The 16,330-nt window shown below is 34.0% G+C and overlaps 1 protein-coding gene across 1 annotated transcript in view; it reads right to left on the bottom strand.

Moving 5' to 3' along the window:
• ZNF704 (zinc finger protein 704) overlaps window positions 1-16,330 on the bottom strand; it is a 321,372-nt gene that overhangs the window by 221,500 nt on the left and 83,542 nt on the right. The window contains exon 2 of the mRNA XM_051969987.1: window positions 7,692-7,933. Within this exon, the coding sequence (XP_051825947.1) occupies window positions 7,692-7,933 (242 nt within the window). The remainder of the gene's footprint in view (window positions 1-7,691; window positions 7,934-16,330) is intronic.

The raw sequence follows: 16,330 nt of genomic DNA, 5'->3' as shown, positions 1-16,330 counted from the left end.
TGTTATTAATTGTCACAGCCTCTCTGAGAGTCAATTTTGTCATCTGTAAAATCTGAGTGTTTAGTATTTATTTCATTCAGCAGGTAGTTATGAGAATCAAATGGGATATGCATAGAACATTTAGCAAACTTTGAAGTGTTAAGTAAATCAACTATTAGAAAAAATAAGGCTACAAAATATTATAACATAAGAAAGTATGGGATTAATTGTCATAAAGGAGGCAGAAACAAGGTACTATTGGAATAAAATTAAGGGAAAGATCATTTCCATTCTGGAATGGGGATATGAGGGACAGGTAATATTGAAGGAAGGCTTCATAGAAGAAATGGCATTTATAGATACCTAGAAAAGTATTAGATCTTAGATTAAAAAAAGAAAAGGAGGGCAAAAAGCATATTCCATACTCTCATAATCTACTCCATCCACCAAAGACAATTATCAATGTAAGCCCCAATCACTATATTGTTTCTGATAGTGATAAAATCATGAAAAAATTTTATCCCATATTTATGGATCACAATGTAGAGGTGACTGTGCTATGTTAAGAATATGTAAAGCAGTCATCTCATCATTTCCTATCTAACTGCACTTCTTGACTTCATCATGACCTCTAGAAATTCATTAACCTGAAAGATCACATCATATCAGAAACTTATACCTTGTCAGCACCCTTGTCTTCAGAGCCCCTTTCTCCTTTTAACTTGGAGAGGATGGATGATAGCTATCTGAGAGCTCCTCTCAAATCTTCCATTTAGGGATGGTGCATAGTGCATTCACCCCATCATTCCCTATGGGATTGTTACTCTTTTGGACTTCATCATGTTCTTACTTTCATTCTCCTCATACCTTCCTCAGTTTCTCTTTATGTGTTGTCTTTTTTTCATTACATTGTTACTCCTTCAGAGATTAACTGTCTTTTGCCTTTCACCTTTCTTTGTACCCTCAGTGCTTAGTAGAGTGCTTGGTACATAGCAGGTGCTCAATAAAGATTTATTGACTACTGATATAGACAAAAGTGAACTCATCTTCAAAGAACATACAATTTATTGAACATACTCAACCAGTATGAGTCAAACTCTACATGCTTCTATTGTTTACAACTTCAGCATAAAAAACCCTTCATATTATATGCTTTGTTCATCTTACATCAAATACAAAGAAGAAAATTCAGGCAAAAGAAACAAAAATTTCTTAACCATAATTTAAAATGCTAAATCTAATTATTTCATAACCTTTCCAATGAGTTTTTGAGGCACTGGTGACCTTTCTAATCATTTACATTTTGCATTCAAAGGTCTACTTCCCAGATTCATTTAAACAATGAAAATTCTAGACTCTCACCAAAAAAAGAGAAGATGTTTGCAAATGGCAAAGAACAGAAGTTACATGGAAAAACAAAACAAAGCAAAACAAATAGGATAGTTGGGTTCATTTTATTCTTCTAACAGCGAACTGATATTCTGTAGTAGTTTAATAAAATGCTGTTAGGTCTGGAAAATTTTTGGCTAGTTCTTTCCTCTTTCCTTGCTGCAACTGGTTTACTAATAGCTTTCTTAACTGTAGAGTTATAATTAGAAGACAGTCACTGCTTTGCATAATCAAATTGTAATTGCTGTTTGGGTGAAATCCAACCAAATTAAGCATCACTACCCTCCAAAAATACAAAGTCTGGCAAAACAGAGTAACAAATGCCATGCTCTAATAATTTGAGTTATCCAAGAATGCTTGTTTCACTGCTGATGTTTTTAAAGGATGGATGGCACATTTTCTAGTTAGGAACTAATAGATTAAACCAATATTCAATATTAGAAAAAATCATTTATATATGTATGTATTTCAATATGTGCAAAATCTCATTTATGTGGATATTCCTGCTGGTGTAGCTCATAACGTTTTTGCATCTTGCGTGATTCCTGTCTGTCTTTCTGAAAAACTTCTACAAGGGACGTATTTAACATATTGGAGACCTTTTCTGGTCTTACTTATATACTATATACTATACTTATATAAAGTATGTACCTCTCCCTCTTTCCATGTATATGTGCATGTGTGTATGGATTTATAAGTTAAGATAAACACATTCATGCATACATGTGTGTACATGTATATCAGGTATAGCATTACGTAATATCAAGTTAACAGTCAGGAAGATCTGAGTTTCTAATGCCACTGGTTTTAAGACCCTAAGCAATCATTAACTTCCTTATGATTCAAACAACTCCCTGGAATTTTTCTACTAAATCAGAGTCAGGATTTACTTTGCATAGATGAAGTGGGTTCCAACAGTAATAAAAACCCAGATCTTTGGTGAAAATTTAAATATAATATGCATATTTCTATCAACAGTCATGTCCATATATATGGAGAGAGGGAGCGTAGGTACACAAAACATACAAACTGCAGGTATTGTCATAAAGGAGGGATAAACAATGTACTATAGGAATTAAACGAAGACAAAAATCACTTTGGCCTCAGGTGGGAAATTGTCAGGAGCAGTGAGGGTGAAGTTTGAAAAAAGCATTTCTATATTGCGCTGTTTTACAGATAGGATCTTTTGATCTTCACTACAACTCTTCAAGGTAGTGGCATTATTTTCCTTGCTTTACAGTTGAGGCAATTGTGGCAAAGAAATTTCAATAACTCACCCAGAGAAAGATAATGGTAATAGTAAGTTTCTAGGATGACACAGACAATATATGTCTTGACTCTGGGATTAGCTCTCTAGCAATTCTGCCATGTTACTTCTCAAATTTTCTAAGCCATATTAATAACAATAGATCACATCTTTAGGATACTTAAAGGTTTGCAAGATCCTTTCATCACTATCTTCCTCTGGGCGAGTCACTAAAAAAAAAAACCCTTTATTTGTCTCAGTTTTTTTGACTATACAACAGGGAAAATAATATCAGCTACTTCGCAAGTATGTTGTAAAGATCCAAATGAGATCATATTTGTAAAGTGCTTAGCACAAAGCCTGTGAAGGAAGCAGCAAAATATCATTGGCCTTATTTTATACTTGAAGACACTGAGCCAGAGAAAAATTAAGTAATTTGTGACATGTCACATAGCTAGGAAAAAGCAGAGCAGAGTTGAATTCTAGTCTCTTGACTACAAGTCCAGAATTTTATCATCATCATCATCATCATCATTATTACAATTATTATTATTATTAAGTAAGCAATTGCTTAAAGCAGAACTAATCAGTGGCGATTAAAAAGAGAGAATCTGATTCAAAATAAGGCTTATGGCTTATGAATTAAAAACATTCAAAAAGAAATAAACATTAAAGGATTTACAGCTAAAAAGAATTTTGAAGATTATGTTTAATTTTTTCATTTTTACAGCTAAAGAAAAGGAGACGCAGAGGGTGAGGAAACCCAGGCAGCAAGTCAACAATACCCAAGATACAAACATAAAACCTTTGATTCTTCCCTATTACTTCATTAGATAAGAGGAACCTAGCAGAAGGATGTGTAAAGATAAAGGCTTCAACACTTTGTACATAAATGGTGTGGATAAAAACTCAACTTAGTGATTACATAAAGGGTTTATGCAATTTATCAGTCAGTCTTCCTAGTAACTACCAATTAATGATTGGGTTTGTTTTCTTACTTTTTTTGTTGATATTAGCATTTGTAAAGCATTTACCAAAAATTATTGGGTTATTTACAAATGTTTTCCTGTAAATCTTTCAGATTAGAAAAATAAGCCCAAGAATATCACACAATTAAGCTCCAAGTATATGTATTATTAATTAGTACTTTTTATCTTTATAAGTTTTAATAGCTGTAAACTCACCAGAACAATCAGCAGCTGCACACAGAGCTCACATACTAATCTTTGTTCTTGGGAGATTTTACCTCTAGATATTTGCCCAGTCATATAAGCAGATTGGTAAGCAATTACTGAGTGTAAGGAATTGTGTCACAGAGGAATATGCCAAAAGAACCAAAGAAACAATCTCTGTCCTCTAAGAGATTTCAATCTAGGTGAAGTGAACAAAACACAATGTGAAATATTACTAAGAGATAAGAACAATATAATAAGTAAAAAGTAATATAAGAGAAAAGTATAATAATTTAATCTAGCACTGCTTGCATAACCTAACTTACAACATAAACATTTACAAATTCTTCCTGGTTTAAAGATAAGTATTCCTATTCTTTGCTCCATCTTTTCTTTCTTTCCTCATAAAGCATTAATAATAAAGTAACTCTAGAAATAAAGGAGCTACTCAAGAAACACTAAAGTTAATTGAATTAATATGGAGAACACATCATTATAAAAGGAGTCTTCAATGAACTACATTCTCCTCTTTCCAATAGAGTTGGCTACTTAGAAAAGCAGTAACCCTACTAAAATAATGCCTACCTTGCTAGAAAAAATGTTGAAACCTCTTTTTTGAAGAGTAGATGAATAAATCTCAGTGATCATTTTGCATATATATATTAGAGTGTTCCTTATAATCACAAATGCCACTTTCCCAGTAGAGTTTGCAATTCTTCAAAAGACACCTTTTTAAATGAACATTTACTAAATTCTAGTCTTTGGAGACAGAAAGAGAAAAAATAAAACGATTGTGACCTCAAGGAGCTTTACCTTCAATGGGGGAAATAATATAACAAATAATAGATACAAAGAATAACAATAACCATACAAATACATGCAACAATATATACAAATTATACAAATATATGAAACAATATGTACAATATATACAAATTATATATATAACATATACAAAGCAATTTGAGGAAGGAAAAAAGGATACTAAAAACTTTGGGGATCAGGTAAGCAAGTCTGTAGGAGAGAGTCCTGGAGTTGAGGTCTGAAGGAAGTTAGGACTATGTTCATAGGAACTACAAGAGAAGATATGGTGGGAGAACATTTCTAGAACGAGGTACTTCTTGTACAAAGTCATCAAAGCAGGAAATGTAGTGTCCTAGACAGAGAAGAGTGAGCAGTCCAGTTTGTTTGGATGCAATAGAGAGTATAACAGAATATAATATGAATGCAGTCTCAGAAGATGGGTTGGGGCTAAATTATGATGACTTAAATACTAAAGATAAGCATTTGTGTTTTATCCTAGAGGCAACAGGGAGCTACTAAAGCTTCTTAAGCAGAGAACTGATATGCTTTTGTAATAATAAGCAAAAGTTTTGTTGCTTCCTCTTATATAATAAATAAAATGTAGAAAGAGTGCCCGTGTCCTTAAAAGCTAATTTATTTATGACAAAATTGTGATCTAAACAGAAGATAGAGAAAGGTTAAACTTGGTTTTCAGGGATAAAAGAAAAATAATCTGAAAACATCAATTTCTTTATGCTTCTCATCATCAGAAAAAAAATGATTGATTTACTTCATCATCCATTTGCCTAACTTGAAATTATTACAAGTGATGAAATAGTTGGATTACCAAAACCCCAAATGATGAAAATTCAACTAAAATTCCCCTTAAGGAATTGATAAGTGTAAATCACATCTTGTCACTAGAGTATTCTGCTGTACATTAATGGATTTAAAACCTAATTAATTTTTCTACATCATTCACCAGTCTTGCTATAACTCTAGCTTGACTGTTATGCTTCTTAATTACATTTAGTGTATTTGAGAGTGTAGAAAAATACAATCAGAGAACACAGAAGAAAGGAGAAATATGCTGACTTTTCCTTCTTTCATCATTACCTTCCTCCCTTTCAAAATATAACATTTTCTACTATGGTGCCTATAACAATAATAGGAATAGTTGACAATTATAAAGTCTCTCAAAACTTGCAAAACTTTATCTATGATTTAATTAGGTTTAACCTGTACCAAGACTTTTGAGACATTTGATTCTCCTAACAATGGTTAAATACTATAATAGAATAGGAAAGAGTACTTATTACTTGTATACTTGCAAAAATCAGGGATAATGGAAAGTGCATTAACAAATACACATGATGTAAATGAAAATAAATGTATTTATATTTTAATAATATAATGTTAAATTGTCACTAAACTCCTTGGCATAATTAAATTCCATACCCTTTTTTATTTAAAAACTTAGAAGGAAAGAAAAATAGAATTTTAGAAAAATAGAATTAGAAAGATCTTAACTTTCTAATATTATAACCTTATGTGTTTTCTACTGAGCCACCCCTATTCACATAGTTCTCAAATAAGAAAGCAACCTGCACTTTCCAAATCCTCAGGGGGAAAAAATGGATCAATTGAAAAAAAAAAACTTTACATATATTTTATTTGAAAGACAAGTCATATGAAGAATTCTAAGTAGCTAAAAACATGTAGCAGGCATATGAGAAAGTAACACACTTGAGTAATTTGGCAGCAAAGATGGGGAAAACAAAGTGGTTTGAAATTTTAGAAAGTCTCACAAATTTGGCAAGACAGTAGAACATTGAAAAACAACTTCTAGGGAAGTTACTTTTGAACTAAACCCAAAATAGAGTTCAAACAACAAAAACAAGCTATTATCTTTCAGGTTTTTATCCCCACCTCAATGTGCAATCATCCCTGCCAATTCTGAAACTTTAGCCAAATCAAACCCAATAATCTCTCTATTAGCAACAAAGAGGTTAGAATACAAAAAGGGCATATGTTGCTTTTTAAAGATGCTTGTCCTTGAACTAGCTGTCAGAAATTCATCTGTTTAAAATTATTTTTTTAACAAAAAATCTTAATGTTTTGCTAGAAAAGTTTTTGCAACAAAATATGGTGTAGATGTTAAAACTAAAGCAAGTATCTGTGCTGTAATGGTTCAAAGAGTATGTGATATTTCTATTTCTTTTCCTTGATCAATCAATTTTTTAAAACTGTATACTATCAGTATTTTAAAAATCACAATTTCCTTCTTAGATTTAGTTTATATTTCTTCTTTTGGTCCACTATGACAATCTGTAATACACACACGCACACACACACACACACACACACACATCTCAGAACTTTGCTGTAATATCATTTAAGTCAATGTTTCTGGATGTTAGGGAACTTTACTAGACTCTTTACTATAGGTAAAATACTAAAAGGCAAAGCCCAAGACAAATCCAATAATCCTTCTCAGATAGATTTCAAGGTCAACTTGTTTTATAGGGAATTCCATGCTATAACTGAGAAGCAATATGGCACAGAGGCTAGAAGGTTGGCTTCAGAACCAGGAACATCTGGGTTCAGATGCTGCCTCTGACACTAATTGGTTGTGTACTTTTGTCCCAGTCACTAACTACTTGGTGTACCAGAAAACTGTCTATCACTATAAACTGCAGAGGATGTCCATATTTGCACTGATACAGGTAGCAATTTTACTTATACATCCCCAAACTGAATAAAATAACAGATCCAGTCCCTATCATAGTAAAATATTATCATAGAAAAAGACCAGAATGCATTCATTTTTTATGCCTCTATCTGTTCCTACACCCTAATTTTGGGGGTAGGTTTTTCCTATTTCTCCCCTTTTAATTTCTATTATCCCCTCATCTTTAAGTATTTGTTCTATCAGCATACCCATTCTACACAGGGTCCAACTCATCTTCATTTCAATAAGAAATCTTTTGGCAACAGGCTGTTCATTATCATGGATGAATGAAGAATTACTAGGCCAGACTCATAGGACCCATATTTTTTGCAAAATAAGCATTTAATAAACACTTGTTGTCTGAATGGGCATATATCTTGTTATTTCTTACCTTGCTGGAGGAACATCAATATTTGACGAAACAACTTTGCGTTTTTGTTCCAGGAGACAGATGGATCGAGTGTTCTCTTTTTCATGTTCAGGGACTCTGTGGGCTTTTTTGGTGTCAGCTGTTCTCACATCTTCTGCCATGGCCAAAGGGAACAATTGTTGATAGGATATTTTTTTACTAAAGTCACGTTTTAAGTCCTCCTGTTGAAAGGTGAAGGCCATTTCACGCTTAATGCTCCCAGCCTGTGAAATGAAACATAAAAATCATTGGTTATAAACATCTAGTCATTATCATTGTGCTTTGTGTTCATTCCTGTGTGAAGAGAGGCAAAAGAAAGAAAAGACATGGGCCACATGTCTCAAAGAGCTTAATACATATAAAGACTATGTGCATGAGTAATACTTAAGAATACTGACAAAGCAACTTACAAATGAACACATATCAAAATAGTGCAAAGAAAGGATATACATATTAAACAGCCTTAATGAAAGGTCTAGAGACAATATTATAAGTCTTTCTAAAGAACATAAGGTTTGAAGATCTGAAGATACTAAACTCTTTAAAAAACAAATTGTTGTTTTTTTTTTTTTTTTGGAAAATTATTTTTTCAGGAAAGGAAATAAGGAAGAGAGGAAGGAAGAAAGGAGAGAGAGGAAGGGATGAGAAAAGGAAGGGAGGAAGGAAGGTAAGACAAAAGAATTTAAGGAAGAAGAGAAAGGGGAGAGAGAGAGTACTAATTGAGAAACATCTATTTTCTTACTTTTACACTTTTTATGATGAATTTTTCTAAGTCACTTAAAAGTAGAAATAAGATTATAGAGGGAATGTTTAACACTAAAAGGATCAGAATTTAAGAACATCTTGAAGGACCAAGTTGTGTCAATTGAAACATGCACTTAAATAAAATAGAGAAAGAATTAAAAGTTTTTATTTTACAGTAAAATCATAATAGAATTTTTTACATCAAGTTTTGCACCCAGTCTTTTAGCAGGTCTTTAACCAATGCCAAAAATGGCTACCTCAGGTTTCACTAGGGATACTAAAAAAGGTGTGTCTTTCATTGACATAAAGAAATCTTATGAGTAAAACCCCTAAAAACCTGAGTCAATAAACACAAGTTTAGAACAAAATTTCTGTTGATGGGGATGGAATAGTGGAAGGTTATTATTGTTACTTCCTTAAAAAAAATCAAGAGAGGTAGTGGAAAACAATTAAAAATAGCTTGGTGAAAGACCTACTAAGCAAGGTCTTTCAGAAAGCATTTAAGGATCAAACTGGAACCAAAGATGCAAAAGATCTCTAGAGATTTCAATTAAAAAAAAAAAAAAAACTTCTCACTCTCAAAGACACGGAAGTTCCAAATTTGGATTTTAACATTACTGTTCATGATGTGCTTCTAGTGAAAGTGTAAATGGCATTGATCAAAACAGTGCAAATACACTCTGGGGAGGACCTTGTTGGAGGCAACATAATTTTGCAGTTTCATGAGAAAAATTTTCTAAGTATCTGAATGAAAACAAGATATCAAAGGTGTAGAATAAATTTCAGAATTTGTTCTTACCAAAACATAAATAACTAGTAATATTTGTGTCTATTTATGAAAATAGTCTATATAAATATCAAAACATCCTTGATGAACAATCTCTATCAATGGTAATACACAGAAATCCATATTTTAACCTCACATAGTTGACTGAAATGTAGCTGTAGAGAAAATATCACTGTTCTTACTGTTCACCAACTATAAAAAAAAATTGTCTCCCAATTGCAAAATCCTATTTTAAAGGTTTTCCTCCAACAAGATATCTCCCATGGACATGTTAAAAGGTCAGGTTAAAGTAAAATGTATACCATAAAGTCAATAAACCTTCTTAGACAGGTTTCAAGGTCAATTTTAAGATTCCTTAAAAGTTACAATAGATAATCTTCTGATCTTTGATATCAAATGAGGCATAAAATAAAGAGATGAACATAGGTTAAATGTTTTATCACTATCATGGAGAATATTAGCCTAAAATCCAAATATAAGAGAGATGACTCCTCAGTTGGTAATGTCCTCTACCACCACTGATATGTAGATGGAATTGAATGAATTCCTTTATGTCCCAGAAGACTACAAAGGGCAATTCTAGAGATAAAAAGGACTTCAAATGTTAGCTAGCCCAAATCTCTTCTTTTGCAGATAAGAAAATAGGGACCAATAAAATTAAGTAACTTGTCTATTTTGGGGGTCACTCAAGTAGTGTCAGAGACAAGATGTGAATGAAGCCAGATGCTCTTTCTGCTGTCCCACAATGCCTTCTGTTCTGTTTTTCAGCAGAATGTAAGCTCTCTGAGGAAAGGACAGTATTATGTTTTGGTCTTTATTTTTCCTTATATCTGGCATAATGTCTCATATAGTAGGCATTTGATCAATATTTCTTTTGAATTGAACCAAATAAATGATTTACTTCATAGGTGCTAATATATAATTTTTTTTAAAGCAAAATAAAAATGTTTGCTAAGTTCTGATCCTTAGTTACAGTTTTAGAAAGTAGTATTCTTTAGCTACTTCAGAGACTATTCCCCAAGTGTCCTATAAGCAAAACTGTTAAGTTAGAAGCTGCAAAAAAGGAGTACTACTTATCTGGAGCTCATTGCATCTGCTTCTGGGCTGGGGTTTTGAATATTGTAGGTCAATAACCTCACTGGATTGAAATTTCAACTAATTCTTACTGCTTATGTAGTCTTGAGAAAGATAATCTCTCCTGACCCCTCAACCTTAATTTTCTAATCTGTAAAGGAAGAGGAAGTATGAACTACATGGCCTGTGAAGTTCCTTTCAGCTCCATATCTATATTCAATGATCTACTCAAAGTCAGCCTTTGACACAAGCCTCAGAAGAGGCATCACATTGCATGGAGAGTGTGCAGGATTTGGGGCTGGGGGGATGGTCTGAGTATCAGCTCTGTAACTTAACAAGCTGGAGGACTTCATGGAAGCCCTTTAAGGCCTCAAGTTCTCAGATTTTTCACCTTATGTGTGACAGGGTTGAACTTAGATGGCTTATAAATTTCTTTCCAGTTCTAAATCTAGAATCCTAAGATGAAATTTGTCTTCAGAAATATCTTTACCATCTTTTAGTGTTCTTGATTCTTCCAAAGCAGGACTATTTAAAATGATGCTTAGTTGCCATTATAGAGGCATCTAATTTCCCTGCCCCTCTCCTCTTGGCAGCACTCCATGTCCCAGACCATTCTTTACTTCCAGATCTCAGAAAAATTTAGCTTGTATTTTATCCCTTTCCTATAGAGCATTACCTTTTTTTAGTTGACAAAAGGAATTATTAAACTAATAAGAAAAATTTATATTGCTTTGCTAGCTTCTTTTGCTCACAAACTTTGAGTTTTTATTGCCTCATTAATGAAGTTCAAAGTCCTTTGCCTGGCATTCAAAATATTCCACAGCTCTCTTAAATTCTATTTCCTATTACTTCCTTCCAGTCATATTCTAGCAAAATTGGACAGTTTTCTACTCTATTCTACACTATATTTTTCTATCACTGTTTTAGGTCAAGCTGTTCCTCAAACCTGGGATTACTTCATGCCCTCTCTTTGTTGATTCCTGGGGATGTGTGGGAGTATGGGTGTGGAGCTGGGTGTTTGTGTGTGTATTTCTGGGAGACTTGGTCTCCCTGTCTTACATTAGAAGTACAGTGGCCACTCAAAGACCCAATCCAACTAGTGAACAGCATAGAAAGTTTTACCTGCTCTGTTTCTGAACAGTAGATAGTGTAGTCCACCCTCCTCATAAGGATTCGCCAAATATGATAGTTAAGAGTAATAAGATCCAAATTGTTCTGAAGAATTCTAACAACCACAAGAGGGGTGGGAGAAGGGAGAACCAAATGGATACAAAAATGTCTATAGACCAGACTATAATATGAAGATAGATAGATAATAGATGGATAATAGCTTTCAGTATCTAAGGCACTGAAAATGGACATTGAATTGGACCTAGAAATGAATAGGAAAGTTGGCTGAATTATCTTTGGAAAATTTTACAGTTCTTTTCATAAAACATCAAGTTTCTCCATGGAAACAAAAGGCCTAGCCTTTTAATGTCAATATTCTTTTGATGATGCTGTATTGTTGCAAGTCATAGAACACTACATACTGAAACAAAAATAAATTGAGCATCATCCAAAATGCAATGGAAATGTTCATGATGGGTATGAACAGGCTCAATTCCAGTACAAACAAGGAATTGTGAAAGAAATGAAGTATAAAGGATATTGTCAAAATAAATAAATGATATAAAAAGTTATCTGGTTACATTAATTCATTCAGAGAAGTAAAGACTCATCTTTTTGCCCAATTTTTTAAATTGTTGCTTTTGTGCACTTGTTTCAGTTATGTCTGACTCTTGGTGACTTCATCTGGGGTTTTCTTGGCAAAGACATTAGAATTGTTGACCATTTCTTTTGAAATGAGGAAAATAAGGCAAATGGGGTTAAGTGAACTTGCCCAGGGTCACACATCTAAGGAAGAGTCTAAGGACAGATTTGAACTCATGAAGATAAATCTTCCTGATTCTGGGCCCACAGCACTCTATCCAATAGCTATCACTATTATTAATGCAAAAAATGCAATTTTCCAACGACAAGCTAGCTCATTTTTCTCTTTTTATTTAATCCTGGACTCCACACATTATTCATTTGCAAGGCCTGATCAAGATACTTATACTAATGGATGATCTTTTTAAGTTGTTCTTTCATAGCTTATCATAATCAAGGCAACAGGCACTCCTTATTTATTTGGTTTTTCCCTGATGGATTATTAGACCAAACTCTTTAGCTTGTGCTCTTATCATATAACCAACCAACTTTTATAAGCTCAATGTCAGTCACACAGTAGGTACCAAATAAATATTTGTTGAATGAATCATATCAGATCAAAGCAGACCTTGAATATCAGCCTAAGACCTTTGGACTTTATTCACAAGGGAGTTATTAAAGGATTTTGAGTAAAGGCTCAATATAATAGCAAATCAGCATATAAGGAGGATTAGCCTAGCAATTCTGGGATAGTTGGATTTGAATGAGAAGAGAGTGAAGATACTGAAGAGCTATTCCAAAACTGATGAAATAATCTAAGCAGATGGTAATGAGAGCCACTACTAGGGTGATAATAAAGAATCTGAGAGAGGAAGGAATGTTTTGAAAATGCTGCAAAGATGAAATTGGCAGGACCTGGTAACTAACTGGATGTGAGAGGTGAGGGACAGGAAAGAGTCATAGACAACCATAGCATTTTACAAACTTCTTCCATTTATTTAAAAACCTAAAATCCCATCTCTTCCAGGCAGCTCTTTCTCTAAGAAGAAGAGAAGGAGCAATGCCTTTCTCCCATTTGAAGCAAGGAGCATTTTCCATTCTCAAATTATAAAAGGTTTTATATAGGATCCACCTTCAGCACCTAGGACAGAAATCTATACATAGCTTATGTTTTTAAAATGTTTGCTCAAGGGCATTAATTTGGCCATGATCTCATTATTAAGCAAATAGGACTCAAAGCAAAAAAAATTTTAAAAAGCTATAAATGGAATTATCATGTAAAACTGAGGTACTTGGTCACAGAATCTTCAAGTTAGAAGATTACTGAATCTAACTCATTTCTTTTGTAGATCAGTAAACTGATCAGAAACCCTAGGACCACAAGATTTTCTCAGTTAAAGAGGCAGAAACAGGTGAATAAAAATATTTTTATCTGTAGGCTAATTAGTACTTGCCAATGCCTAATAGGAAAGGCATGTGGATATAAGGGTAAAAGGAACATTTGTCTTGGAAGTTGGTAGGGCTTTTATACCAGAATCCACAAAAGATTATAGTTTCTCCTAATACCAAGGATTAATGGTAAAAACTGTCTACAGAATCTAGGTTCATGTCACATTTCCCATCAGTTGTACTGGCAGGTCTTCCTCATAGAGGCAGTGAAGAGGCTTGAGGAATGCCGTTTTATACTTTAATAAATTAGAGAGAAGAAATATGCTTTTAGGACTAGAGAAATCATTCAAGAAGGAAATGGGGGGGGGGAAGATTCTAGCAAGGCACAGGGGAATCAAGTCAAAGACAAACAGCTATGATACACCACAGTCATACAACAGGTGTAAGAATTCACTCCACAAGTAAATCCAAAGTTCTCTTTGATAGAGGGGTTTTTTTCCTTGTAAGTTCCCTCATCATGAGTTCCTTATCACAATAAAATCATAGAACTTGATTTAAAAAAAGGAAATCCTGAAATAGATAAGAGCATGAGACTGGGTCACACAGCTCTGGATTTGGGGAAGATTCTGGGAAGATGGTGGAGTAGGTTAGAACATTTCAAGCTCTCCAGATTTCTACCTCCAAAAGAACAAATTTGTGCCTCAGGACAGATGAAAAACAAAGAAGACTTGGGGCAGAAAAGGGGTCCTCCTGGTACAACCCAAGAAGCCTGGCAGAAAGATACCAGAACAGAATTTAACTAGTGTGGAGTGTAAATACCTAGCTCAGGTAGCTCAGGAGACTAGCTCAGGAGAAACAGCAATTAGAGAGCACTGGGGCTAGTTGGGATTTGGCTGTAGCTTCAGTCCCAGCCACAAGAACTTTCACTTCTTGGACAGCATGGGGAATGGAAGTCTGAGTCGGGAAAAGTAAGGGAACCTCTTTTGATTAGGAATACTAGGCCTATTATGCTGCAGAGATGTGTCACTGAACAACAAGGAACCAGATTATGCAGTGAGTGCAGAAGTAATGTGGCAGGGATGCTGCTTACTATGGGCACTTGCAGAAAGAGGGAGCTCTTGGTTTGGGATTCTTGGTCAAAGAAGAGAGCTGAAGCCAAGCTAAAGGTACCATTCCCCTCACCCCAGCATTAGTGATGCTTACATTAATTGTTCTCATTTAAAAAAAATAAACAAGGACCTGGATTCGAATCCTAAGTCAGATACTCAAGTTCAAAACCTTAAGGCAAAAGGTAATCACTAATTTATTAAGTGCCTACCACGTGTTAGGCACTATGTTAAGCACTGAGTATATGAAGAAAGGTAAAAGATAGTTTCTGCCCTCAAGGAGCACATAGTCTAATGGGGGAGACAACATGCAAAGAATATGTACAAACAAGAGATACACAGGATAAACTGAAGATTATTAATAGAAGAAAAGCACTAGCATAAGACTTTTTTGCCAAAGGTAGTTCATTAGCTGAGACTTGAAGGAAGTCAGAGAAATTAGGAGTCAGAGATGAGGGATTTTCAAGTGAAAGTGAAAATATCAGAAGTCAGGAAACAACTCCAAGGGTCTAGTATAAGAAATAGCAAGAAAAGTATTATCTGTGGATCTGAAGACATGGGAGTTGGGGAAGTATAAAGAATAAGAAGATTAGAAAGGTAGGAAGGGTCCAGATTAGAAATTCTGACTCACTAACTCTGGGATACCAAGACTCTCAGTAACTATGTGATCCAGGTTAGTTGATTAATCTCTCTGGGTCCAAGTTTTCTCAGCCATAAAAACAAAAGGTTAAATTAATGCCTTCGAAAGTCCCTTCCAATTCTAAATCTGATAGACAGCAACCTATATGTCATATCAGGAAAGATCATCTATTCAACTTTTTAAAAATTAAAAAAAGATTTCCAGGCCATTAATAGGAATAGGAATTCTGTTTAGAAGTTCCAAAATGAAGAAAACCATGGTGGTGGCCACGTCACAGAACCTATAGAGATGTGCACCTGACATAGCTAATCAAAAAGTCAGCCTACTATCTTCCTAAAGTATCTATATTCTTGAAACAGACTGTTGGTCTGCAAGTCTTATCAGACCCAATTATATACATCTTCAGATTCATGTGAGAAAATAAATTTTCCAAAAAAAAAAAAAAACTATGAAATACATTTCTCCTAGTTTTGAAATCTTGGGTAGAAAATGGAAGGACTTGAAGGAATTGATCATATTTTCTCTCATGAATGAAAAGTTTTGATTTTAGGAGAGAGAGAGAGAAACAGAGACACAAAGACAGAGAAAAAGACATAGTGAGACAGAAAGGGAGAAAGAGAGTGACAGAAAAAGAGATATACAAAGAGCAGAGACAAACAAACACACACACACACTCACACACACACACACATACACACACAAAATATGAATCTAGTAAATAAAGTGAAGTTTCCTAGGGGAAAAAGGAGTTGGGTTGTTTTTCAGGATCAAGGTTTTTGATGCTGGAATTCTAGACTGCCAATTCCCTGTGTCTTACATAAAACCTAAGAAGAACATACGTGGCGGAAGATTCATTGACTTGATTCAAGAGTGCTTTAAACTAAAATATGAAACGGAAAATGAAAAAATGAAAAGATAAAACTGTAAAATAGATATTACATAAGATTTATGTACACAGGAAAAACAATAGTACAGGAAGTACCCAGCAATTCTCAGGGGAAAAAAAATGGAAAAAGGATTAGCAATAGTATTTGCCTACTCAGATGTCTGTATATCAATGCTTGATGATTAACAGAGTGAACTTTTAAGACATAAGGAAGTAAAAATTAATCTTTAACAATTACTGAGCTTGGCAGATTGGGTTTATTAAATGAAACATGGAAATACAAAGGTATACATTACTGGGAGG

The sequence above is a fragment of the Antechinus flavipes genome, chromosome 1, assembly GCF_016432865.1.
Source record: "Antechinus flavipes isolate AdamAnt ecotype Samford, QLD, Australia chromosome 1, AdamAnt_v2, whole genome shotgun sequence".
NCBI lineage: Eukaryota > Metazoa > Chordata > Mammalia > Dasyuromorphia > Dasyuridae > Antechinus > Antechinus flavipes.
The sequence above is the reverse complement of the archived record's forward strand: the minus strand, read 5'-3'. Positions and strand labels throughout refer to the sequence as shown.